At 46.3% G+C, this 26,351-nt stretch overlaps 7 protein-coding genes across 7 annotated transcripts; all 7 read left to right on the forward strand.

The window, feature by feature from the left end:
• Window positions 1-4,031: 4,031 nt before the first annotated feature.
• Window positions 4,032-5,110, forward strand: DSM5745_07586 (uncharacterized protein; the record flags this gene model as incomplete). The annotated part of the gene is made up of 2 exons (XM_026749602.1): window positions 4,032-4,075; window positions 4,366-5,110. 2 exons carry the CDS (start codon window positions 4,032-4,034, stop codon window positions 5,108-5,110), a joined length of 789 nt encoding a protein of 262 aa, XP_026601634.1.
• A 1,851-nt stretch (window positions 5,111-6,961) lies between these two features.
• On the forward strand, window positions 6,962-9,457 carry DSM5745_07587 (uncharacterized protein; the record flags this gene model as incomplete). The annotated part of the gene is made up of 3 exons (XM_026749603.1): window positions 6,962-6,969; window positions 7,026-7,682; window positions 8,434-9,457. 3 exons carry the CDS (start codon window positions 6,962-6,964, stop codon window positions 9,455-9,457), a joined length of 1,689 nt encoding a protein of 562 aa, XP_026601635.1.
• A 1,677-nt stretch (window positions 9,458-11,134) lies between these two features.
• On the forward strand, window positions 11,135-11,836 carry DSM5745_07588 (uncharacterized protein; the record flags this gene model as incomplete). The annotated part of the gene is made up of 1 exon (XM_026749604.1): window positions 11,135-11,836. The coding sequence occupies one exon, from the start codon at window positions 11,135-11,137 to the stop codon at window positions 11,834-11,836; it is 702 nt and encodes a 233-aa protein (XP_026601636.1).
• A 220-nt stretch (window positions 11,837-12,056) lies between these two features.
• On the forward strand, window positions 12,057-12,950 carry DSM5745_07589 (GNAT family N-acetyltransferase; the record flags this gene model as incomplete). Its single annotated transcript, XM_026749605.1, has 1 exon — window positions 12,057-12,950. The coding sequence occupies one exon, from the start codon at window positions 12,057-12,059 to the stop codon at window positions 12,948-12,950; it is 894 nt and encodes a 297-aa protein (XP_026601637.1).
• Window positions 12,951-14,197: 1,247 nt separating this feature from the next.
• DSM5745_07590 (putative MFS transporter) lies at window positions 14,198-16,176 on the forward strand (the record flags this gene model as incomplete). The annotated part of the gene is made up of 8 exons (XM_026749606.1): window positions 14,198-14,416; window positions 14,471-14,582; window positions 14,646-14,863; window positions 14,932-14,976; window positions 15,032-15,374; window positions 15,433-15,495; window positions 15,554-15,741; window positions 15,832-16,176. 8 exons carry the CDS (start codon window positions 14,198-14,200, stop codon window positions 16,174-16,176), a joined length of 1,533 nt encoding a protein of 510 aa, XP_026601638.1.
• Window positions 16,177-18,976: 2,800 nt separating this feature from the next.
• DSM5745_07591 (uncharacterized protein) lies at window positions 18,977-24,144 on the forward strand (the record flags this gene model as incomplete). Its single annotated transcript, XM_026749607.1, has 2 exons — window positions 18,977-19,423; window positions 19,477-24,144. 2 exons carry the CDS (start codon window positions 18,977-18,979, stop codon window positions 24,142-24,144), a joined length of 5,115 nt encoding a protein of 1,704 aa, XP_026601639.1.
• Window positions 24,145-24,503: 359 nt separating this feature from the next.
• On the forward strand, window positions 24,504-25,985 carry DSM5745_07592 (uncharacterized protein; the record flags this gene model as incomplete). The annotated part of the gene is made up of 3 exons (XM_026749608.1): window positions 24,504-24,931; window positions 24,998-25,292; window positions 25,362-25,985. The coding sequence occupies 3 exons, from the start codon at window positions 24,504-24,506 to the stop codon at window positions 25,983-25,985; spliced, it is 1,347 nt and encodes a 448-aa protein (XP_026601640.1).
• Between the last annotated feature and the right edge of the window lie 366 nt (window positions 25,986-26,351).

A 26,351-nucleotide genomic window follows, 5' to 3' on the forward strand; every position in this document is an offset into this window, starting at 1 on the left:
TAATTTAAAATTTAATAATAAGGGTGCTTTTAAAATTTTTTAATTAAAAGTTTATAAATTTTTTTTTAGATATATTAGTTAGTTATTAAGTTAAAATTTATAATTATTTTTTTAAAATATTATTTACTAGTTCCTAGGATTAAGTTTATTACCTAGCTATTATATAAAATAGGTTTTTTTTTTAAAAAAAAGTAATTAAAATTATAAGTCGCGTTTATATATTATAATAAGCTTAAAAAATATAAATTATTATAATAAAAAAAATATTATATATTTATAGTAAAAACTAATTACTAATTTTTTAAGTTAAAGTTTAAAGTTAAACTTAGTATTTTATATATTATATAACTAGCTGCTACCTTAGCATGCGGCTAGTTTAGCGCCAAAGTTCCTTTACCCAGCAGCCTCAGGCCGCCGGATTACGTCATTGCAACACTGCGCAGTTGCAACACCATAACAGTGATAACAAAAATAAATATATATAAAAATTATAGTTTTATTTATACTAGCTAAGGTAGCTTAGGTAGTTTATTAAATTTTATTTTTATATATTATAAAAATTAAACTTATTATACTAACTTTTTAAGGTTTAAGCCCCGCGAGAAAAAGTTTAATTAAATTTATAAATTTAGGTATAATAAAATATATATAATTTAGCTAGTAAGGTAAAAAGTAAGGATACCCCCTTACTTTTTTTTTAAATTTTAAAGGTATATAAAATTAGGTAGCTAGCCTATATAAAATTTTATATTTTTAAAAAAAGCCTTGCTAACCCTAAAGCTAATATAAATTATATACCTTTTTTTATAATAATTAAAATTATTTTTTTTTATTTACCCTTATCCTGCTCACGGCCTAATTATACTTATTAATTTTAAAAATAATTTTAAAAATTTTTTTAGCTATATTTAAGTTTATCTATAGCTATTTATAATTATTTTTTTTAATATTTAAAAATATTTTAGTGTATTATTACTAAATGTATTTTAATAATTAAAATTTTTAAGTAGGTGTTAGCATGGATTACCAAGTATTATTAGGTATATTTTTTTATTAGGCTTTATTTAGGCCTTAATTTTTTATTATAATATTAGTTCTTATAGTATTTTTAACTAAAATTTTAAATTTTTTATTTATTTACCTTTAAAAGTACCTAGTTTAAACCTAGCTTATATTTTAGTATTTAATAATAACTAATTACTTTTAAAATCCCCGTAATAGTAATAAACATTTTAACCTATTTAAAAATTAAAAGCTAAGTTAACTTTATCCAGGTAGTAAACAAAGTATTAAAAAAATAAATAAGCTAATAAACTTTTATTATAAAAACCTAAGTTTTAGCCTTTTTATAATACTACTTTATTTATATAAAGATTATATAATTTAATTTAAGTAAAAATATAAATAAACACCCCTAAATATATTTTTAATTTTTTATAATACTAAAAAACAAGCTAAATAGCCTAAGGTTATTTTTTAATTTTATAATAGGGTAATAATATAATAAAAAATAAAAAAATAAATTATAATAATAAATTAAAAGCCCTAAAAAACTTAATACTTAATAGCTACTTTATAAATACTTTAAAAATATTAATTAAGCTATAATAATAAATAAAATAATATTAAAAGTAATGCTAAGAATAATATAAATAATACTAACCTTAAATATACTACCTAGTAAATAAAATAATACTAAGAATAATGCTAATATTGCCCAGGTATTAATAATGCTAAGGGTAATACTAAGAATAATATAAATAATATTAAAGATGCTGCCCAGCAAACAATAATAAGGATAATAATATAAATAATAATGTAAATAATAATATAAATAATAAATAATAATAAAAGTTTAACTTAGGTATAGTAAATAGTAGTACGCTTTGCTAGTTTATAAATTTATATAATAATTACTAACTTACCTATGCTAATATAATAGGACTTTAGGTGTTTTATAATTTAATTTTAGTATATTAAGTATACTATACCTACTTTTACTAGTTATTTTTACTGCTAATTATGCTTTTAATTAAAATAGTAAGTTAAATATATAATATAATTTATTTTAGTAAGCTTTTATATACTTATTACTTATAAAAAAGGTGTTGCTAACTTATTTTTTTATTTAAATATATATACCTAATACTATTTTAATATTTACTAGGTTATTTTTACTTTATTTTTTAAATTAAACACCTTTTATCACGCGGATTTTTTTTTATTTATTTTTTAAAAGTCACGATACTTGCTATTTTTATAAGATAAATTAATATAATTAAACTTATTTTTACCTATTAAAGTTATAAAACTACTTTATAAAATAAGTTTATATAAATAGTAAATAGTTTTACCACGCTAACTAACCTTTTTATAATATTAACTTATTTAAGTTATAAAACTACTTTATAAGGTAAGTTTATATAAATAATAAATAGTTTTATTATATTAATTAACTTTTTTATAACCTTAGCTACCTTACCTATTATAATTTTATTAATTTTTACTAGCCTTTAAGCGCATACCATAGTTAAAAAAAATAATTTATAAAATATATAAAAATATTTTAAAATACTAAAAATATACTTAAATTATATAAAAAGCTAATTTTATTAAGGCTTAGCTGCTTGTATATTTATAAATTTATTATTATTTTTATAAATTTTTTATATATTATTTATAAACATGTAAACTTAGTATAAAGTAATATAATAATAATTTAATAATATATTAACTTACCCTTTATTAATATTATATAAAATACCTTTCCTAAATACAAGCTTATATTTAAAAATAATGTTTTATAGCACTTTAAACTTAATATATAATATATAATAATAAATAGTAATTTTAACTAACTACTTATAGTAGTAAGTTTTTATTAATAATATAAGGTTTTTTTAATAATTATATTAATAGCTCCTAACTTAATATTAATTTAATAAACTAGGATTAACTTAGATGGCAGCACACGGGCCCTTAATATTTTAAATTTTTATTAATATTAAATATTAGTGTTAATATTAGTATTAAATTAATATTTTTATTTATATTTATATTTATTTTAATCCTGTATTAGTGTCCTATAGCTTATATAATTAACTTAAATAATAAATAATACTAAATTAAAACTATTAAATTAATTTATTAGGTGCTATTTTTATAGCATATAAACTTTAGGTAACTATATATTATTTATAGTATTTATACCATGTTAATATTAATTTATATTATATATAATATATAAATACTAGTAATATATATTTATAACATTTATTATATAATTTTTAAAATATATTTTAACGCCAGTAATATAAATAATCTTAATAATAAGTTTAATAAGTAATAATAAATTAGCTTAAATATAAACTTTATTTATAAATATATAACCTAGTAAATTTATATTTATTACTTTTAATTTATATTTACCTAGTAATTTATAGTAATAATTATATGTATTTATTATAAATATAATATAATTACTTTTTATTATATATTTATTTTATTAATATAAATTTAAAATTAACATGTATTTTTAATTTACTTTAATAAAGTATGTATTATAAAGCGCTTTATATAACCAAAGTTAATATACTAGATCCAACCTGGCGCAACTATATTCCGGGATCAGCCAACAGCGGGATGGTAAGGGGCAACCTCAGAGAGATGTAAGCTGTACTAACAATTCTTCATGACCAGGAGCGGACTTCGAAGACCATGAGTTGACGGATGTTAGCCTTGACAGCCTTGACCTATATGACTCTGAGGAAGAAGAATTTTGGAACGAAGAAAGGAGCGACGATTCGGATTATGGAGAGAACATTGAAGAACACGAGTATCCCATAATCGGAAACACGGCACGAACGCTGAAGGTTCGGCTCTTCCAGACCAATAAGGGAATAAGCAAGTTCGACAAGGAGTGGTTGACGAACATTTTCGCTAAATTCACCTGCGACGGTGCCAATGTCGCGACAGCTCAAGCCCGGTTTATCGATCGAGTAGGCATACGATCACATTTCGGGGAAAGCAATATGACCTTCCAAGTGTTTGATCGATGTGGAACTGTGAAGGCCAAGTATAAGGAACATCCAGTATAAAGAGGAGCTGGCGTATGGGGAGCGAGCTTGATGAGGGCCCTCTTTTCGTAATCGAGGATCTTTCTGTTGCAGCTGGAGAACCCGAGCTACGCCAGCAAGGCCTTGAATAGAATATAATGTTTCTGCTCCTAAACGGAGCTTAACAGATCTATCTAGACAAAAGAGGGAGCAAGGAACATGCACGTGGACATGCAGACCCTGAGGCGGTTGAGCCAGCATGAACTCTCCATGCCTTAGCAAGCCCGAGAATACTAACAGCTGTTATCAGATCGAAGTTGGTGGGCGAGTCGGATGAACACAGTTTGACGCTCCAGGCTCAAGCCGAAAATGAGGCTATTCGCTTTTGGCGAGTGTGTGGATTTCGCCGTATCGGAGCATCTCACTGGTTTGCTTTTTTATTTGATTCTCAGCATCCGTCTCGTGCTCTGGCTGCGGCTTCCGATTTCGACCCGCGGAGAGACAATAAGGATGATCCCGAGGAGGAAGCATGCGATGTAACATTTCCATTCACCAAGATAAAAAGAAGGAGAGCGGAACGACTTCGCGACTCGTTGCGGCTGCATCATGCAGCTCTCACGCTAGAGGACGATGAGCTCAGGGCGTTTTTCGTGGCCTTTTCTGACGACAAGACTGGCTGGGATGAAGTAACAGGTTTTGAAGCCACACTTCTGCATCTCACAGCTTGTGAGTTCAAACCTCTCAGTACTCAGTGGCTACTTGAGAATGTTGCCCAAGCCGACTCCTGGAAGGCGGCTCGGGATATTGGTGGGTACACCCCACTTGAAGCATTGAAGGACAAATTAGAGACCATGCGAACCCAGAAGAGGCTTGTTCTTTCTCGAAGGACCGTGGACGCATCAGACTACTTCAGACGGTTCCCCGACACCGCAGTGTCCTGTCTCTCTCTGCTTTCAGGACAGGATACTCCAGTGCCTAATGACGAATGCCTACGAAACGGATGTACATGCGGAGAGTGCGTGGGAGGGTCTCTATCCGCCAGAATGAGACTCTAGTTGATCTATCAGGGCCAGACAAACTACGACTTTGGTCAGGAGGAAATTGAGAACGGCCCCTATTGGATCGACGCCAATGACCACATACTCGTGCACCTTGATCCTGATGTAGAAAACAACCTCGGAACGAATAAGTAACTTCGAAGAGGCTTCGCGAATATGTTCCAAATCGCGGCGAAGTGTCTGGAGACCAAAATAGTTCCCACCGCCGGAAATCTTGAGTGGTTCTGTCACAATTAGAGCGAGTGGCCACCCGATACCAGGAACTACCTGCGACGCGCTGGGACGCAGATGGGTTGTCGAGCAGTCCTTCGGTACATGTTCGACACTGCTAAAGACCAAGATGAGAAAGCGGGTGATGGACAGTGTCAAAGCATACTGGGGGAAGAATGGAGTGGCCTATCAATCTGCAGAAACGATCATGAGTTTGAATTTGTTGCTAGGGCTTGTGGACACGGTGATGATGAATTTGATTCATTTCCATTGAACTAGATTGAACTCTTTCTGTTACATATACAGACAAAATATATTCTCTTTCGCTTGCATGAATAAATAACAACTGTGGTGTCTTTCTACCTACATATGGCACCATATAAACGCTGCCTTCTTTGCACTTTAAGTACAGGTGATTCCCCCATGCCTACTGATCCGCCCAGCACTCTCACTTTGATAGGGCTTCCTTTTGCTGCTGTTCCAGGCATAGGTTCTTATAGTACAATTGGTTCTAAGCCCTCGAGAGGCAGACAAACAAACACCTCGCACTTCCAGAACTCCACCAGATCCGACAGGCAACATGGATCCCATATATAAGCTACTGTTACTGAGAAATATGTATCCCAGAGGCGGTCTGCGAGCAAATACTTCCCGAGCTTCACGAGATACCAAGCCATGTCACAGAAGTTGCTCTAGACATTCGTAATATGGCTTGAGGACTTTTTTTTCTTTAACAAGTCACTCATTCTCATTATCTGTGGTACGTCTGGAATATGGTGCTCCTCAGGTCCCACGGGTCGACTCAGGCCTGACGAATACCTTCATCTGCCCAACCAAGGCACAGTTGAAAGCCCTTCAACCCTCTCGCGAGAGTAATCGCGCAGCGTTCGCCGTATTTTTAACCTGGTAGTTGTTTCAAGGTTCAGATTCACAGGTTCGGACAGGAAGATGGAATAACCATTGGACGGCAGGGTAGGATCCCGATCTTATGTACATGACCTACCATACTATTACAGCACCGGGGACTTAATTTTTGATGAAGCTAGCAACCTCGTGGTGAAAGTGGAATTATCAACAGGAGAAAAGCATTGAGGACACCAGATTACAATTCTTCATAAAGAAAGAGAACGTTATTAAGCTTTCATCTTCAAGCTAACATAAAGGAGTTGTTAACATAGGGGCGGGGGAATTTGGCTCTTAGGGCTTCCGCCAGTGACTTGCTCCAAGGCTATGTCTTTTTACGCCCGATTAATGGTGTTTTTATTGTCTTTGTCGTCGAAAGAAAGAACGCAATGTAAACAAGGCGCAATCCAGGGAGAGTCGCGATGGAATAAGACAGTGTTTCCTTTCTTAATTTTTTGATCAGAGACATTGTGGCTATACCAGAACAAAGCACTTCGTACCGGAAACCACACTTAAAGGCAGGCCTAAAGAGCTCAGTAAGCCATCCTCACAAAGAGCTATAGCTTCAAAGCTGGGAAGCTTGGGATAAATATCTCAGGAGTCACCCAGCTCTGTTCATATCTCTAACCGCTCCCCAAGCGACTCCGACTTATTGGGACAACAAATTCTAGTATTGCAGTATCACTTTCTACATCGCGTATCGTCCGCATCACATACAGCCAGCCGAGCAGCAATATGTCGTTGTATGTTCTCTTCCCTATCGGGACAATCAACAGCATGTGAAGCTAACATTCGACAGAACCTGGCTCTCTTCCCCCCAAGGTCCGACCAAGGAGGACATCCTAATCTCGCAAATCCTTTCTTTCAACGAATCCACCTTTGACCTGAGAGATCTCGCAACCGTCGGTGATTATGCGGGGTGTCTCTGGAAATGCATCCTGACTTTCATGCAAACGCATCGCGACTTCAAAGACTCAGACAGGGATGTTGATTTGTTCTGGAACAAGCTGTCAGCCGAGCGGGGAAATGCAAAGCTTCCGCGGCACCAGCGGAAAGTGGAATCGATGCTGCAAGAATGCCTCGAGGAGCTCCAGAAGAAGGGTGGGCCAGACATGTCATTCGGAACGGCAGTCCTGGTGGTTGCGATCTACTCCCTACGAAATCGGACGTTCCACCGCGACTATGCATCTGAATCGATTTCTGAGGATCAGATAACGAAGGCTGACATAGCGAGATTGAATGAGTCGCGATTCAAATCAGATACTCACCGTGAGGCGCTACAGGGTATGATGAATCTGTACTCGCATGGGTTGAGGAGGTTGTCCAAGGACTCGCCTTTGAAAGGTCGAAATGAAAACAGGCAACGTCGCCAGAAAGAACATGCTGATGAGATGGATCAATTACGATCAAGCTGGGCCGAATTTGAGCAACTTTGGCCTGAACTTGGTAGCAATATGTGAGCGTATCTTTTGTTTGTCAAGACTTTGTATGTCTACCAAGATCTATTGACTGTAGCCTTTTTTGTACAGACTATAACAGGCATCTGGAATCTACTGGTTTTCCTTAGTGTACTATCGCTTTTTATAGGTCTTCAACTATCGTATGTAGTCTCTACTTGCACATCATATAAGAGATGCGACAATGAAGACCGAGAATAGGGAGTCCGGGCAGAATCATAATCCCGAGGTCGGATGGTTCTTGTACATCGCTAGAATGCATCTCCTTATATCTCTATCTATATTTGTGTACCCGGCGCCCTGACATGACGCTGCCACTAAGCAACATAGATAAGCTAAAGGACCCCGAGCTCATCTCCCATCCCGACCCCGGCACTTTCTCAACAAGCGCAAGCTTGACGGGCTCCAGGGCTATCGAGAACATACCCTGTAGTCTGGCAGGATTGTGTGAAATGGCAGATGCCTTTCACCTCAAGCTGTGGCTGCTGGAGTATCTGTCGTTATCGACAAGAGAGACACTGTGGGACCTCCTCATAAAGAGGCATTGTAGACAAAATGAATCTGATAGTCAGCACAAAGCGACAATAAAGACACGGCACAAAGAGGTGTAGCAATTGAAGCTCGATTTGAGCCTGACAGCTTAGGATAAATACCCCGGGATTCCCCCAGTTGGCGTTTCTTCTTCATATAGAGCTTTTCCATCCTCCTACCACTGCCTATCCAACAGTTAGGTTTGTTCAAATTCTCCAGTTTGTTTATCGCATTCCGCTCTGCACATGACAACATCGAAAATGAGCTCTTCCTCCAGCGTATCCTCTTCAGACGACTCCGCTTTACCTCTTCTCCTTCCGACCCTTGCACTCCTGCAACATATCGGTCTTTCTTCAAAAGTCCTAACTCTGATTCATCTGACGGTGAGGAGTCAAAGCCCACCCCGCCACCCTCGTCGTACGACGCCAACAGTTCACCAATTGCATGCCACAATGGCTCCTCGTACGCTTACAACGATATCCTTCTACAATTCGAGAGAAATCTCGAAATCGACGATCTTGCTCTCCAACTCGCCGAACGCGAAAACAACCAAGCCAAGAAGCACAACGGCACGGACGGCACCTACTTGTACTTGAAGAGGGCAGGTCGGGAACTGGCTGAGGCAGTTGGTGAAGACCGAGCGTGTATGCTGACAAGCCGCGAGGCCAAAGCCCTTTTCGAAGCCCGCAAGGCAACCCTGGTCAGAACAAGACACTTCACAATATCCACGCCGGTCCTTGCCAAGGTCGGTGACTATGCCGGAAGCCTTTGGAATCTTCTTCTGCCGCTGATGCAAGACGAGGGTTCAACCATTACGAAAGTTTGTGCATTTTGGTTTTATTTGAAGGTAGACCTTCGCAGTGAGAACGACAGCGATGGGAACTGCGATGATGAGAACGACGATGATGGGACGGATGATAATAGAATGGACGACAATCGGATGAACGATGATGAGAACAATGATACGCCCAACATCTCCACCGCCGCCACAGATCGCCCCCTAAAGCACTATCTGGCAGAAGCCCTAGAAAAGGCCAAAGCAGAGGGGCTCACAGGCCTCAAGTTCAACACGGCGGTGCTGGCAATCGAGCTCTACGCGTTGCGGAACAAGAATTTCCACCGAGACAGAAGTAAGGGGTCTCTTGATGGCGACAGGAACATGGTCATAAAGAATCTTCACTGCAAGAAGGATGTTTTGGATATGATTCTGGAAATGATGAAGCTTTCGGCACCTCTGATGTGAGAGGTTGGAGGACAAGAACTACATTACGATTATGTTCTTATTTTAATATTGCCAGTACGCAAGATGTTTTCCTATGGTTGATTTTCGTGTGAGCTTTTTGAATTTTCATAGATTTGATTTGATCAGATTCCGTTCGGCCTCAATAGATCTCTTTGCGTCCCCATAGTAGGCGAATATGCCCGTGTGCCCTTTATAAAGGTTTATGTCTGAGATTGTAGCAAAAGGCGGTTTTCCACGCCGGTAAAATTTAAAAAGCAGGGGGCTTACCTATGTCAGTTCTCAGTAACGTCCTCCTCAGCGCCGCTGTCGTAATCGTCATTGACACCATCCAACTCCACCTCCTCATCAGTGATATCGAAATACATCTGCAGAATCTCAAACGAGGAAAGAAGCCACTTTTCAAGATCATCGGTGGTGAATGTCATGATACCATATCCTCCGACGATAGCCATGTCTTGGGCTCTACAGTACTGTTAAAGAGGTAGGGTATGTGTCGCGGGCAATGCATTGCATACCATGCTGATTAGCAAACTCCAACCGCACATCCATGAGAGTCTTCTCGATCTTGTCACCATCAGTGAGCCAGAAGAATTACACCTCCATAGTTCGTCCATCGGTGAAAGGCCCAGCCTCAGGCGATTACATGTGCAGACTTGGTCGTCGCTGCCTCTGCAGGGTGCCAACAATGAATTAGTTATAACGCTGTTGAAAGATTGTGGAGAAGGCCTACTGCACTGCACTTGGCTGGAAATCATGTATACTTTAAAGGACTTCAACTTCTCCTGGAAAGGCCGGGCGTGAATGTGCATAGGGACTTCTGAATGGCAGTCTCCCAATACAATTCCCCGCTTCGCGAAACGCAGCAGAGAGTTTGAGTGTATTACTGGACGCGGGCGCGGCTATTAACGCGTTGAACAGCCGGTGCGTATCGTACGCCTCCCATTAGGTAGGTTAGTAGCGGACAGCGGTAACCTTGGAACTGGGAGACTCCCGAAGCGCTTCTCCACTGGGGACGGGGAGCTTTGGCGGCCATTATTGAATCCTGGGATAGTCGTGCTAGAACGCCGCTTGATCCAGCGCAACTGTCCATGGATTAGCTGCCTATACCTGCCCGCACGCCTGAGCTTCATGGGAAGAGGAGGGGATAGACCGGTTGCCACAGAGGTTGGTGGAGGCGACAGCAGTAAGCGCCTAATGCGCATATACGCGCATATTCGAATTGAGAATGTACACACAGAATCAGGGAGCAGATGAACTGTGACCAGAAGCAGGTAGAGAAGATCTGAACTAGCCTTGACTGATAACGCGTTTCATGTTTCATGGAGCCCTAATCTGTGCGGTTTGATCGGCGTTGCTTGTACCGGAAGAAGGGCCAGTTTGCGAGGGCTCGGACTGCTCTGCGGTCATGTCGGTGGGTCAGCGGGGCGAGTACGAGGAGCTTCGTATGCAAGATAGTTGAGTAAGATATTGCAGGACTTTCATTTGCGATGGCAAAAAGATAGTCGCTGCATAGATGCATTGATCAGCGTGGATTCAGACTACGCCAGCGAGCCCCTGAAGACAGACGGACATTTCATTAATTGACCAACGTCCGCGAGTATTTAATTCGGACATGCCAACTCGTTCATGCCAATCGCTTTCTTGTCTCACATCTATCTACTCCAGCTAATGGTCAAAATGGTTGCATGGAGGATGAAGTCCCTGATCGCGCTCCTGGCCCTCTCCCTCCCGGCCATCGTGTTGTCCACATCCTGCGACCCCAGCACCCTCAACAGCACGACATACCTCTACCCTATAACCACGCCCAATACGACCGTCTTCGACGTCGCCAAAGCCACAAACCGCGGCGTTTGCGACATTGGCCGGCAGAACCTCATGGCGGACGTCACCATCGTCCCCAACGTCGGCCAAACACTTCTCATCCCGCCAGAAACCTGCGAACCCGACAACGAGACCTGCCTCCTCCCAAACACAACTAGAACACGAGCCTGCATCAACGGCGGACCAAGGAACTACTACACCGTCAACGGCGACACGTACGACATCATCGCGCGAAGACTCAACATCACAACCGAGTCCATGACGGCGCTTGCATTCGGCGATGTACCTGCTGGTCCAAACGACGAGCTAGCCCCCGGGCAATTCATCAAAGTCCCGCTTTGCGAGCCCAGCCATTGCGTAATTCAACCATACCGATTTACTTGGGGCGTCTACAAGGATCTGGCGGAGGAGTTTGGGACAACGGTCGGGCAGCTTATGATGCTGAGTCCGACGTATAACTATAGCAGCAAGGCGTTTCTGCCAGGGGGGGAGTTTCCGTCCATGACGATTTTAGTCAATTGTACGGAGGGAGTCGGGAATGAGACTGTTTTGACTTAGCATCGAGAAGGTCCCTTGGGTACTTAAGGATTAAACCGAAGGATTGCGCCATTACGGAGGCGAGATGCTCACTAAATGAGTCATAGCATCAATATAAAGATGTGCGTTCGTCTTGATCTAAGACCCAAATACACTTCTGCTTTGCAGTATAATCAATGAGCCCTTCAAATAAATACCTAGAAATCATTCTTACTCCCAAAACACCCGCTAAACCCACACCATGCCAAACGACCCAGCCGCCACTGCACGCCTCCTCGAAGCCGCCGAGGCAACCTTCATCACCACCCAAATCCAAGCCGTCAAACAACTGCCCAGCTTTCCAAACAATTCCTTTGCCGTCCAGCAGCTGGGTTCAGGCGTCATAGCCACCACGAAGCCCGAGTTCGTGTGGAAACTGAACCAGGTCGCTGGCTGGGGCATGGACGGGCCGGTGTCAGAGCACGACATTGAGACCATCGAAGACCATTTCCGGAGGATCGACTGCCCGGTGTATATCAACCTCTGTCCGGTCGCTCATCCGAGTGCCTCCGCGTTCCTGCTGCAGAGGGGGTACCAGGTTGCCTGGGAGTATATGGCCGTTCATGCCTTGGACCTGGCGGAGTGGGAGGACGACGAGAATGCCAGCAACATCGAAATCATCCGCGTCCCCGACAATGATTCCGAAGCGATGGCATTATTCATCCGCTTTTCAGTCGCCGGATTCCTCGCTGGCGGCAGGTCAGCACACCTCCTCCAAGCCCTGGCCGAAGCTGCAACCCTCCGCCGCGATACGAAACTCTACATCGCGAAGATAAACGGCGAGGTAGCTGGCACCGCAGCGCTGGCGTTCCTGGATACAGCTTTTGGCCGCGTCGCCGAGCTTTACATCGATAGTACGCTTCCCGGACACACGGGGAAGGGCGTGCAGACGGCGCTGTTGAGGGCTAGACTGGATGATGCAAAAAAGGAAGGCTTTGATGTAGCGGTTGTGACGGCGAGGCCTGGGAGTGGGAGTGCGAGGAATGCGGTGCGTGTTGGGTTTGGGCTTGTTTATTCGAGGAAGACGTTTTCGAAGCCTACTAGGGGGTCTGGATATTCTAGGGATAGGGATATGGAGACTTATCACCGAGCATGATTGCGGATTGGATGGAAAGCACTGATTGATTCCCAGGAGGAAATAGGTATGCCGCGGCCGTCAACCTAGTCCTGCCTTTCTAAAAACATATCCATAATGGTGACTCTACGTGACAAATGAAGTGTGGCTTGGCTGAGAGCGGCTGATATCGTGCTCTCGGTGCCTAATTGTATGTGTATATATATAGACCAACATGGATACTTGAAGCAATGAATGAAATGGTTCCTATTTTGTTTGAATGGCAGATGCTGAACAGAAGTCATACACTCTGGCCTGTTCTAGGGCACCCAGGTAACCAAGGGTTTGTCTGGTCACATGACAGCACTCGCTCTCCCTTGATTGCCAGCACCTGGCGAGCTCACCAGTAATATCTAACATAGTCTGAAATGGTGCACAGCCTGGAGTGTGAATCTTGATATCGATTTGGTCTGAAGTGTATGGCGGATGGTTCATTGGTCTTTAGCCAGGGCTTTTTCTTTGTGCCAGATATATTTATTGCGGCGGGAAGATCGCGAGCCAAGATCCAGAACAAACTGCAAAGCCTCTGCAATTACAGTCGGCTATCTTGGTAAACCAGAACCACTCTTCCATGTAGGTTTGGACCAAGAAGACAGAGATTCTATTATATTCTCTTTATTCAGTTACCGACCCAAGACAACAAACACAATCTTGGAAACAGACCAAAATAACCTCTTGTGAAAAATCCAAATCAATATTCGGAACTCAAGAAAACTTTGGCCTATGGAGGCCAGGAGAACAGCCGAGGGCTTCTCAACATCCTTTCACCTTCACCGACTCGAAAAATCCCAACCTCAGCAGCAAGGGTACATCTTCAGCCTTACGAACGCAGATGTCAGGCCACGTGGCTCCGGGTCCAGAATCCACACAAGCTGCCAGGCTACGAGAATGTATCGGACCACCTACTTGACGCAGTTGTGGCTTCCGAGTGCTAGGATCCAGTTCACCGGTCATCGGAGCTTGGGACTTTGGCAGGCATCATGCTATTCGTGCAAAACGCGCGTTGAGACCCTCCCGTCTCGGACAGATCCCGAAATCTTATCAATCAGTGACCAATGTCCAATCAAATATCGTTCTACGTGGAGTACATGAGTCGAAGTGGGTCTGACATCTTATCTGATCAAATTTTCTCGGTGGTCCCTACAGGAAGTATTTAACGCGCAATGTCCCTCCCAGTAGTAATGGCTTGCGGACTTTAGTATCTTTACAACGTCTCTTCGAGCGATATTATGGCCTCCGAAAAGTTACCCAGCGAGGCAAAAGAGCCTGTCGTCTCACTGCCATCCCATGACGGAGACGCCAATACCGATGCCTCTACGAGTACAGACGGAAAGAGTCCACCCCCGCTACCTGCGAAGCTCTTTGCCGTCTTCCTCATCTCATGCATCAGTTTCGGCTCGCATTGGAGCTCCGGTGTGACGGGTGCGATGAAAAGTACTATTAAGAAGGTCCATTTTGTTCATGTTTGGCAATAGTGCATCACTGACCCACTACCCATACAGCAAATGAACGTCTCCAACACGCAATTCTCCCTGCTCGAAGCAAGCGAGGACTTTATGGCGACCGTGCTGCTTTTGATCAGCGGCATTGTGACCGATCGAGTCGGAGGGGCTGGTACGTCTTTCCTATTCACTGTTCCATTCATCGTCCCGTGCCTTATTGACTGAGTTCACGCAGAAATGATTGTCTACGGGAACATTGTCTATACAATCGGGTCGATCCTCGTCGCTGCAGCGACCACAGTGCGCTCATTCAACTTCATGATCGGCGGCCGTGTTATTCTTGCGCTGGGCGACATTGCGACTCAGATCGCGCAGTATAAGATGTTTTCGTCGTGGTTCCCGCCCAGTAATGGGTTTGCGTCGACGCTGGGGTTTGAGTTGGCGATTGGAAAGGTATATAGTGCATCCTGGCATGAATGAATCTGGAGGTGACAATCGACTGACCGTGGATATTGATATAGATCGGAGGCTTCGTCGGTAAATCCACAGCAAATGTCATTGCCAAGGTACTCCCCCGAACCACCTGCACTCCTCGCATACTCATCCTCATAAAATGATTAGAACACAGGCAACTTCGCCTGGGTCTTCTGGACCTCTGTCTTCATGAACGTCTTTACAAACTTTGCGACCGCCATCTTCTACTTCTTCACGCGCTACTGCAACAAGCACTACACCGGGCAGCAGGACACCGCGACCAAAGAAGTCCTGACCGAGAAGAACAAGAAGTTCGAACTCCATAAGATCTTTCAGTTGCCATGGATGTTCTGGGTTGTCCTACTGTTCTCTCTGTTCCAGACCAGCACCGCGCTAGTCTTCAGCCAGAATGCGACCGAGCTGGCGGAGAAGAGGTTTGATGTTGATTCTATCAAGGCAGGGTGGTATAGTTCGTTGTCGCAGTATGCGGGTAAGTCCACCGTTGGCAGTTTGGGTTTTGAAATTAATACGTTAACGGAACTACTCAGGCTTCTTCCTCGTCCCAGTCCTAGGCGTCTTCATCGACGTCCTGGGTAACCGAGCGAGCGTCCGTAAGTGCCCCTAAACCCTTAATCACCAACCGCGCAAACCATCTAACAATCAAGGCAGTATGCACCTGCGGCCTCGGCATCTTCCTCTCCATGGTCCTGGTCAACTTCGCAAACACCAAAGCCGGCACCGCCGCCTCCTTCGGCATCTACGCCATCGCCGTCTCGTTCGGCCCAACCTCCATCGTCGACAGTATCCGCACCACCCTCTGGCACCAGTCCGTCTTTGGCGCCGCGTATGCGCTGAAAGTCACCATGAATAATGCGTACATCCCCTTCCCTCCACCTCACTCCTCCCAACCAAACATCCGTTAGAGATAGTGTACTGACAATGCACAGGATGAACATAATCGTCCGCATCATAACCGGCGCCCTCCAAGACGCCGACAACGACTCCTACGATCGCGTCGTGCGGGTGTACCTCTTCCTCGCTGCGGCGGCGGTGGCAGTGGGGCTCGCGATCCTGGTTGGGTCGTTCGTGAACGAGAGTTTGATGCCGTTGCAGTGGACGCGCAAGAGGAGGATGACGATTGGCGCGGCGCATCTGGAGCGCCTGCGGGAGTGGCATCTTGGGACTTGTGCGGAGCGGAATCGGGTAATTTCGATTTGTTGCTTTGGGGCGCTGGTGATGCTTGTTGTTGGTGGGTGGGCTGCGTATATTTGGGGGGCTGTGACGGGGAATAATTCTTGATTATGCTGGTGCTGGAGGGTGGGAGTTGATGAGATGCTCCGGCTGATTAAATAAGTGGGTTTATAAGGCTCCCTAACCTAGGTATGATGGAAATTTGGTGTTTCTGCGAGGATCGCTTTCAGACCTGAATCAGGTGGAATTGAGGTGCTTCTCAGGAGTGTAAATTACAACCTGACACAAGGGAGGAATCTCCATTCGGTCTACGTGGAGAAAACCTTGGCTACTGAAACACTCGACCAGACCTTATCTGAAAAGACGATGTTCCGAAGGGGTTGAGCCTTGGAATCTCCCGGGAGTAGCCCTAATATCTACAGATACTGTAGGTACCTACGACACTACCAAGGAACGATAAGGGAGGTAGGCAGGTTGAGACAATTGAATCCAAGAAGCCGTAAGGATTTTGCTATATAATCGCTATAGCTATGCCATGACCGCTAGATACAATGGCTGGAAACGAGAGATCAAAACTATAACCTGCGAGACCCACCGATAACGCTGTATACATGGAAAGTGTAAATTGCAGAACGAGAGCACGAGAAGGAACACAGAAAAGAATTGAGGACAACAACTAACAGAAATATCAAATGAACGAAACCCATAACGCAAGCAACGGAAATAGACACATGATTCACGCAAAGCATGGGTATAGGGTAAGGATGGGGAAACAAAAGCACAACATGCTACAAGACAGGAAAATACGAAAAGCGAGAGCACAACTGCATGGTGAGAGAGAGAGGTATCTTGTGTTCTGGCGGACAATTGCATCGGCGAGGACATGGGAATTTCGTTATATAACGTATTCTCTCTCCCCTAGGTCATGAGGATCTTGCCCAGAGTCCTTGCAGCATCGGACCTGGCTGGGCTCATCCTGGCAGGGCAAGAAAGCGACGAATGATATCGAAAGGTCGGCAGAACATATAGTTCTCAGTCGCCATGGCGTTGGAAAGGAAGAGCTCTAGCTGGAGGTCGAACCGGTCTCCGAGAGGAAGCGCAGATGCGCGAGAGAGAGCGTGGCCCAGAGAGGGTCTTGCGAGACGAAGAGGAGACACATCGTAGCAGCGACCCCTGCCATCTTGATCGTATTGGAGAGGTGAACGAGATTTGATTCGAGTATGGAGATGTGAAGAAGATTGGTGTTTGCAAGATGATCGGAGGTGTCGGAGGAGTGTGGAAGACGGAGAGAATGGGAATCGTCAAGAGATTGCAAATCCAGAGGAGTTTATATACCTTGCGAAGTGTAGTGAATGACAAAGGAAGGGACAGAGGAAGTTAGTAAATGGTATACTGAAGCGCATTGTCACAAAGGCCTTTGTCGATAGAGTTGAGAAGGCATCCAAAGGGCATTGTCGGTTATTGACAGCGCATAAAGAACACCGTTGCCCTGTGACGGGGTTTGTCCGGACAACGGCACCTTCAAGCCAGTAAATATATCGCTTTGACTGTCCATATCGCAATTGGTGCCTGGCCTTTCGGTGACATCTTGCCGCTTTTTATACTCCCTTTGCCAATCAACAAGCCCTTCGCTGCCAATGAATTGTCAATCGCAAAAATACTAGGTTTGCCACTACCTTTCATCCTTTAGAGAGTAAGCTGTGTTACGACAACCATCTGATAGACGCTGCGCTGGGGATTAAGCCCAGACAGTAGTTGAGGATGTGGTCCCTTTGACTTTTGAGTGAGAGGAGGCTTGGATCTTAGTGTGTACTTGACCTGCAGTGGCGAGCATTAGCCATTAGACTCCACGGGAAGGTACGAGCAATGCATTCTGGAAGTCTGATGGAACCCTCCAGACTCTACCTCCTTTCATTTCTGAGCATGCTGCCCAGGCCCGATAACAACCTTCCAAGGTTGCTAGAGTTATCTTCACCGTCACCTTTCCCTCGATGCAAAGATTCCCAACCCTGGACAATCCTCTGGGACCTTGGGAGCTTTTTTCAGAGACGACGAAGGCCTTTATACGATTAAAGGCTCTCGACGATTTTGTGGTGAGAAGGACAGCAGATGTTGGTAAAGGGCGTCTTCAAGTTCACCTGGCCAGACACTCCAAAAAGACAAATATGACACTTGCGAGAATCAGCACAAGCTTGGAATGTTCCCAAGGGTTGATTACTGACCTTCGCTCTCAGTCAGAGTCACAGCAACACTGCTATGAATTGGCGTAAATCTCCATCCGGGATCGCCAAACTGGTGCACAAGGTTTTCAGTTGAGGTCAATGTCCAAAATGAAACTGTCTGCCTTTGAGATAGGCTCAAACATCAGCTTAGCTGCAGTGTTGGTATGTTCAGGAGGCCTGGACCTTCAATCCTTAGTGAAGGCTCCTTTCACTTGAGCTTAGTGTGTCTAAATAGCGTCCATTTGTCAAGTAGGTCATGCCATCTCATCCAAGCAAGAGGTTCAGTTCTAAAGAACAGACTAACCCCTGAATCCTCTCCGGCTGAAGCAAAACAGGTTGATGCCTTGGGTGTAGGAGTTCAGCAAAGCAAAGGACGGGCCTATCCGCAAGTAAGTGAAGAGCCCAAAATCTGGCAGAGCATTCACTGCTGCAGTGAATGGAACTGCTACAGAGCCCATATTTCTTACTCCTGCACTCCTCTTTGCTTGTATATTTATAACTGCATTATTTCTTCCACGGCACCTCCTCCATCATCTCTACACATCCCCAATCTTTACTCTTCTTTATCCCTATCCAACATTCTGTTTATCTACACATACATCTAGAATCTTTGTGTTTAAATCTTATTTGCTGCAAGATTGTTCATCTATTGTTGGGTTTTTGGAGTAACACATCTGTGATGGCTCCCCCCACCATTTACTCTCCTAGTGCTGGAGCGCACAATATCTATACCCAGCTTGAGCACTTTGAGGCTGAAAGCCATGGATTCAGTTCCTTGGCTCCTGATTCTCTTGGAGACCATGCTCAGCTGAAGTCCTTCCTGCAGCTGTCCCAATTTACCCAGTTCGACATTGTCAAGCAATCATGGCGCGAAACGATCCGCAACGTTTCAAAGTCTGTCGAAGCCCCTGCCCTCGACGAAGCTTATCAGACCGACTCTGTGACCATTGTCCAAGTATCGGGCGACAAGGGCTTGCTGGCCACTCCTCCTTCCAGTCCTCAGAAGTCTCTCCAGCTTGCTGGCCCGCTGGTGACCAACACTATCATTACCTTCCATTGCGCAGAAAACGCACAGAATGTCTTGGATTTTCATCTCCCTGAAAATACTACGTCTCTTATTAGCCAGGTAAGTAAAGCCCGTCGTCCCTACTTCATGCGATACTAATGTTTCCGTGGTAGAGCACCGTCCGCCTCAAAGTCGTCTACAGCATCGACCAATGGCAGATCCATTTCTACTACAAGCGCGACTCGCTCTCGCCCACTCAAGCAGAAGAGATTGTCGGGATCTTCGAACAATGCCTTGAGGAGGCGATTGAAGCGATCGCATCCAAAACTCCCCCGTCGCCCCCGGCCGAAACGGACCTGGAGTTTTCCAACGACTGCCCCAAGGTTGACCGTTGCATTCATGATCTGATCGAGGAACAATCCGTCGCGCGACCGGATCACGAGGCTATCTTCGCCTATGATGGCTCGCTCTCGTACGCCCAGCTGTCGAATGTATCCTCAATACTGGCTGAGAAGTTGAAAATCCTGGAAGCCCGCCGTGAGCAACGCGTCGCCATCCTCATGAACAAATCGACATGGTATTCCGTCGCTGTCCTCGCAGTGCTCAAGTCCGGCGCTGCGTTTGTCCCGCTTGACCCCAGCCATCCAGAAAATCGCCTGAAGCAGCTCGTCGCCGACATCGAGCCCTGCGCACTTATCACCACTTCGTCTCTGTCCGAGAAAGCGGCGGGCTTGGAATGTCCTCGGCTCCTTGCGATCGACCAAACCGATCTCACCTGCGATGAAACAATGACTCTTCCATTCTCTCTCCCAACCGCCAGTCCCGACAACGCCGCCTACATGATCTTTACGTCCGGCAGCACGGGTAAACCGAAAGGGGTTGTCATCGAGCATGCCGCCCTCTGCACCAGCGCAATCACCCGCGGCGCTGTCTTAGGACTTGGTCCCGACAGCCGTGTCCTCCAATATGCCCCCCATACATTCGACGTCAGCGTGGATGAGATTCTCACTACGTTGATCCACGGCGGATGCGTCTGCGACCCTTCTGAAAATGATCGGTTCGCCATCGCTCCTTTTATCAATTCCGCACGCGTCACGGCTGCCCTTTTGACTCCAACGTCTGCTCGTACACTGCATCCCGACGATGTCTCTACGCTTCGCAGCTTACAAACCGGCGGAGAAGTTCTTACAGAAGATGTGAACGATAAATGGTCTGACCGCGTTACGCTCTTCAATGTCTACGGCCCGACTGAGGCGAGCGTTGCCTGCGTTATTAGCAACCGCACCGGGCTCAAGGGAACCGGCCATGTCCTTGGACACGCTGTCGGGGGAAAACTGTGGATTGTTGACCCCGACGATGTCGAGCGTCGTCTTCCGGACAATGAGGTCGGCGAGCTGGTGATTGCCGGACGGATCCTTGCGCGTGGATACTTCCGCGATCCAGAACGGACGGAGTCCTCGTTTGTTAGGCTGCAAAGCGGCGAGCGAGTCTACAAGACGGGTGACTTGGCGAGCATGGATGCGTCTGGGACGATATCCTATCACGGACGCAAGGATCTCGAAGTCAAGATCCGTGGTCAGCGGATCAACATTGCTGAGATTGAGAGGGCTATCTTGCAGTGCGAGTTTGTCCATAGTGTTGTTGTTGAGTACCCTCGGTCTGGACTGTGTGAGAAGAAACTGGTCGCTGTCCTATGCTTCAAGGACTCTTCCGATGTTACGGGTGATTTGTTTGACGGTGCCCAGGGCTTGACAGAAGACGACCACGCACGTCTTCTCAACCACGTCTCGAGTATCCTGACCCCGGCCATGGTCCCCTCAAAGTGGCTGTCTCTGCCTTACCTGCCGCAAATGACCTCCGGCAAAGCCGACCGCAAGCAAGTTCGCGGCTGGCTTGAAAAGATAGACAAGGAAGTTTACGACCGTATCTTCCATTGCAAAGGCGTTGGTACCCCCGTCTTGGACACGTCAGACGCCATGGTCTCCATCTGGCTCAAAGCCCTGAAGTTGGAGCCGCAGAACCTTTACCTCGACAAATCCTTCATCCGCAACGGCGGAGACTCAATCATGGCCATGGAGGCTCGCCACTTGGCGCACCAAGCTGGTCTTGCCATCGATATCCGCGAGCTCCTTGCGGGCCGCACTCTGCTGGAAATCGGCCAGATGGTGACCGCGACTTCACCCACAACCAAAATCACCAAGATAGCCGAGGACAAGGACGAGCCGTTTGCGTTGTCGCCTGTTCAGCAGATGTACTTTGACAAGATTTTTCACCCTAGCCTTGGCCTTCAGCAACGGGTTTGCGTGGAGTTGACTGAGGAAGTCCATCCTGACATGTTGCGCGATGCCTTGAACCACGTCATCCAGAAGCACCGGATGCTGGCCGCTCGATTTACGAAGGACATGGGGCAATGGATGCAACAAGTCCCGTTTGGGCAGGATATCAAGCCTGAATCTTTCTATCGAATCTACACCGAAGCTGCAGTATCTTACAGCACCTTCTGCACCGAGCCTATGAGCATCGAAGACGGCATCCTTCTCCATGCGCATTTGCAGTCGGACAGTGAAAACCCAACACTTGTCCTTTGCGTGCAGCACTTGGTAGTTGACCTTGTCTCGTGGCGAATCATTCTGAAAGACCTTCACGAAGCACTGGTGGCAGCGAAAAATGGCGCCATGATCAATCTGCCTCGCCCGGCGCTGACCTTCCAGCAGTGGTGTCGCGAGCAGGCAAACTATGCCGAATCTCTTGTACCTGAAGTTGTCCTCCCATTTGCGCCAGGGCCGGTTGATCTTCGCTTCTGGCAGCAATGCAGCTCTCGAGCAATACTCAACACTTATGGTGAGGTGGCCCAACTTGAGTTCCGTTTCACTTCTCTACAGACAACAGAACTACTAGACAAGTTCACTACCACTACCCTCCATCCAACGGACGTCCTTCTAGCAACCTTTGCACTCGCCTTCAAGCACGTCTTCCCCGAGCGCGAAACCCCAACAATATTCATCGAAGGCCATGGCCGAGAGCCCTGGCACGGCTCCTTGGACATCTCACAGACCGTCGGCTGGTTCAGCGCCGCATACCCGATGCATCTTCCAAGAGATACCCTGCCCACCATGGCGACTGCCATTCTCGCAGCATCCGAGCGCCGCCAATCCGTGCCCGCAAACGGCCATCCATACTGGGCAGCCCGATACCTCTCGTCGAACGGGCGAAAGGTTTTCGGGAATGATCCACGCCACACGGAAATGGAGTTCGTCTTCAACTATGCGGGCAGCGTCGTGCAACGGGCTCACAACCAAGAACTGTTCTCGGAGAATGTGCGCGTTGCGGAGATCGGGCATCCGGACTGTGAGCGTTTCTCGCTGTTTGACCTTGGGGCGTCTATCGAGATGCCGAGCTCCGAGCTCGTTGTCGCCCTGACGTTTTCTCGGGACATTGCGCATCGCGAGCGGGTTGGGGGGTTGATGCGGACGTTTCATGAGTTACTCTGCACGGCTATTCAGCTGGATCTGGATCTCGACCAGACTGTGCCGTCAACGCGTTTTGTCTGTCCTGCGGATGTTTCTCATTTGCTGGAGATCAACGGGGTGAGTATCGAGCGCGATGTGGAAGAAATCTACACGCCTTCATCAATCCAGCAGCATATGCTTAGCCGCCAGTACCAGGAGCCATGGTTCTACTGCGTGGAAGGAACATGGACGATCGAGAAAGCCACGGAGTGTTCGGAATCCATTGATATGGATCGTCTATCGCATGCATGGAATCAAGTTGTTCATCGTCATTCTACTCTACGGACGGTGTTCAAGTACAGCGATGAGGAGGAACGATTCGTTGCGATCGTTTTGAAGGAGGTTGAGCCGAACATCACCATCCTACGCAGGAAAACCAACAAAACCAGCATTATCGCGAGCTGCCACGACGATGAACTCCTCCCACCCCATCGCATGGTTCTCCGCGAGATGGACGACGGGTCAGTGATCTGCAACCTGGAGTTCAGCCACACCATCATCGACGCGGCGTCTCGTTCGATCGTCATGCAAGATTTCGCCGACGCATACGAGGGGAACCTTACCACTACGCTCGACGCTCCTCCGTTCTGGGAATACGTTCGCTCGATCCGTCCTCAATCATCCACACCTTCAACTCAAGAAGACCTACCCCTCGCCGGCCGCGTCGTGACCCTCCCCTTCGAGCCAACCGACCTCGCCACGAACATCCCGGAAGCGTGCAAGACCAACGAAATCACCGTCTCCAGCTTCTTCATGGCTGCCTGGAGCACGGTGCTGGCAAAACACATGCATTCAGCCGACGTATCCAGTCCAGCCGAGACGATCGCATTCGACTACGTCCTCTCCGATCGCCCTGAAGTCCCAGGCATCGAGAATGCCGTTGGTCCGTACATCCGTCTTCCAACATGCGAAACCCACGTTCACCGGGGTATATCGGCACGAGATCTCGCGCGGGACTTGCATGCGCAGTGCACTTCTCAATCCTCGTCCCCGTCCCAGGACGGGTCCCTCGATATTGACCTCCCGAGCAAAGCCACGTCGCTGCAGAAATACTCTACGCTCGTGAACATCCGCAACAGCGGCTCCGATAGCCTCGAGCTGGTTTCTGCTTCTGGGGACGTTAAGTGGGTTCTCCAGGGCTTCAATGACCCGTGGGACTACGATCTTGTGTTCGCGGTGAATGTTCAGGCGGGACGGGTGCTGGGGTGGACGGTTGAGTATGTTGATGGGGTTGTTGAGGATTGTGTTGCTGAGGAGATTGCGGAGGATTTGAAAGACGTTGTTGGAGATATGGTGCGCGTGTTTATGGAACAAGGGTGTGATTTGATGTAGAGGATTTGGATTGGTCATGTACTTTGTACCGGGATTGGTGCTAGATGCATTGTGCATATTTTCTCATGTATGATGGTTATTTCTGATGGTTTGGTTACTTTGGCGTTGGTCTGTGGGCGGGAGAGATTGGAAGATGGAGAGTTGGCGTTTGGATACCAGAGCCTGTACTGTACTTAAGTTAAATCGCTTAGAATATCATCCATGGACTTGTAGAGAAACCTTCCACTGTACTTATTGACCATGTCCAACTCTCCGTTTGACTCACTCGGAGCCCAACTCCGCCAAACTTTCGCACAACGTCGAGCCTTTTCTTCACCTCCTCCTCATCTCAATCACTGGGACACCATCCTACTCCAAGAATGCCCTCCTCCAACAGTGACCCCAAGGACGCCCGCCGCTCTTCTCGCCAGTACCTCCGGGCCCTCTTCCGGGAACTCGAAGAAAGAGGCGCCGACAGACTCGATCCGACTGCTCTCAAGAGCACTGGAATCACCATCAAAGCCCTTGATCTCTCACAGCCTCTCTCTGGAGCTGCAAACCAGGACCAGGACCTTGTCCCGTTCTTCCAGCCGTGGAAGCTCGACTCCCTTGCAAGCTACCCGCTCGATCTGACCGAAGAATCCACCAAGGAGGTGTACGGAAGTGAGCAACGCGCCTTCACACGGCGTTCCATCGAGGATCCCACCCTCGCCAGCTCGCTCTTCACAGACATCTTAGCGGGCTTTATTCAATACGAACGAATTGGACTCGACCGCTGTATCATGCGCAGCTCGGAGTGGTTTGAATGGTTCGTTCCCTACTACTGTACTATTTCCACTGCACCTGCCTAACTCCCTCTTTCTCTCCATCCTAGCAATATCGACGACCATTTTCTCCGCGACGAGTACCGCGTCACCTGCAGTGCCACCGACAGGGACAACCCGTACAAAGCCATCTCCGGGCCCTCGAATGTCAGAGCTGCATGGCATATCCGCGACGACAAGACGCGGACTTCCCGAGAGCCACATGCGCTCTTCACCATGACGCACACTGTCCCTCCCCCTCCCCCTCCCACCGAGCAGATCCTGCGCACAGAGATCCTCGCCATTCTCGGCGTTATGCTTTCGCGGCTCAGAAGCTGGACGCTCCGTGACTTTAGCATCATCCCGGTAAGTCTGCATCCAACCTTAGTTATCCATGGCTTTTATCTGCATCGTTGCTTACATACTCCTGTCCAGGTTCTGCTTATCTCCTGTTTTAACAGGTACAAGGCCCGCGTGCTCTATGGCTACATGTCGGACAACGGGCTGGTAATTGCCTGCAGCTGCCTGCATGACTTCAGCACGCAGCAAGCCCGCGACAAGAACTTCAACGTCTTCTTTTCGTGGATGGCAAGCGAGCCAATCGGTAACACAAAGTCTCTGAGCTTTGGCCCGATGATCAAGGAGAATGTGCCGCAGACTAGACCCCAACGGCAGCCCGTCGTGCCAGTGCAGAGGGGGATCACAAACACTGAGTTCTTTCAGCCTCCGCCTAAACCTGAAGGCGCGGCGCCAGATCTGTTCCAGGCTCCACTTGAAGTTGAGGCTAAGAGTGAAGCTCCTGCCCCTGCCACCGTCCCAAAGCGGACGGGAAGTCCACATGATTCGGGGTATGGATCCGTGAAGGGCAGCAGCAGCAGTAGCGGAACCAGAGGCCATAAGGGGGATCGGTCTAGCGGCAGTGGCAGTGGAGGCGAGGCGCAAAGAGGAAGAGGAAGCGGCAGCGGCAGCGGCAGCGGCAGCTGGGTTGCGGATGCAGAGGGGCCTGGGGGACTGGGACTGGAGACCGTCGGCGAGGATCCTCGAGAACCCGCGGCATAAGCTGGACGATGGCCTAAAGCAAAGAACTTGGGTAGCGTCTTGCGGTTTTGTCTTTCCTTTCTTTGCAATGTAATAGGATGTCTTCATGATTGACGTAATTAAGACTGACGAAACACATTGGCGAAGACAATGCGGGATTGATACCGCGCCCTTGGATCTCTTACAAGAATTGATCTCGTAAACAATCCTTTCCAAGTTGATACATTAGAAAGTGGATGGCCATTAAGATACAAAGCCTTGATAATTTCCTTGTACTTCCATTATCATGAAGCTACGGGTATAAAAGCTCTGAAGGTACTTAGCCTTTTCCTGATTCCATTTTGATAAATAAGTAATTCCAACTAACTTAATAATAGCACATACCCG

The sequence above is a fragment of the Aspergillus mulundensis genome, assembly GCF_003369625.1.
Source record: "Aspergillus mulundensis strain DSM 5745 chromosome Unknown scaffold_8, whole genome shotgun sequence".
Classification (NCBI taxonomy): domain Eukaryota; kingdom Fungi; phylum Ascomycota; class Eurotiomycetes; order Eurotiales; family Aspergillaceae; genus Aspergillus; species Aspergillus mulundensis.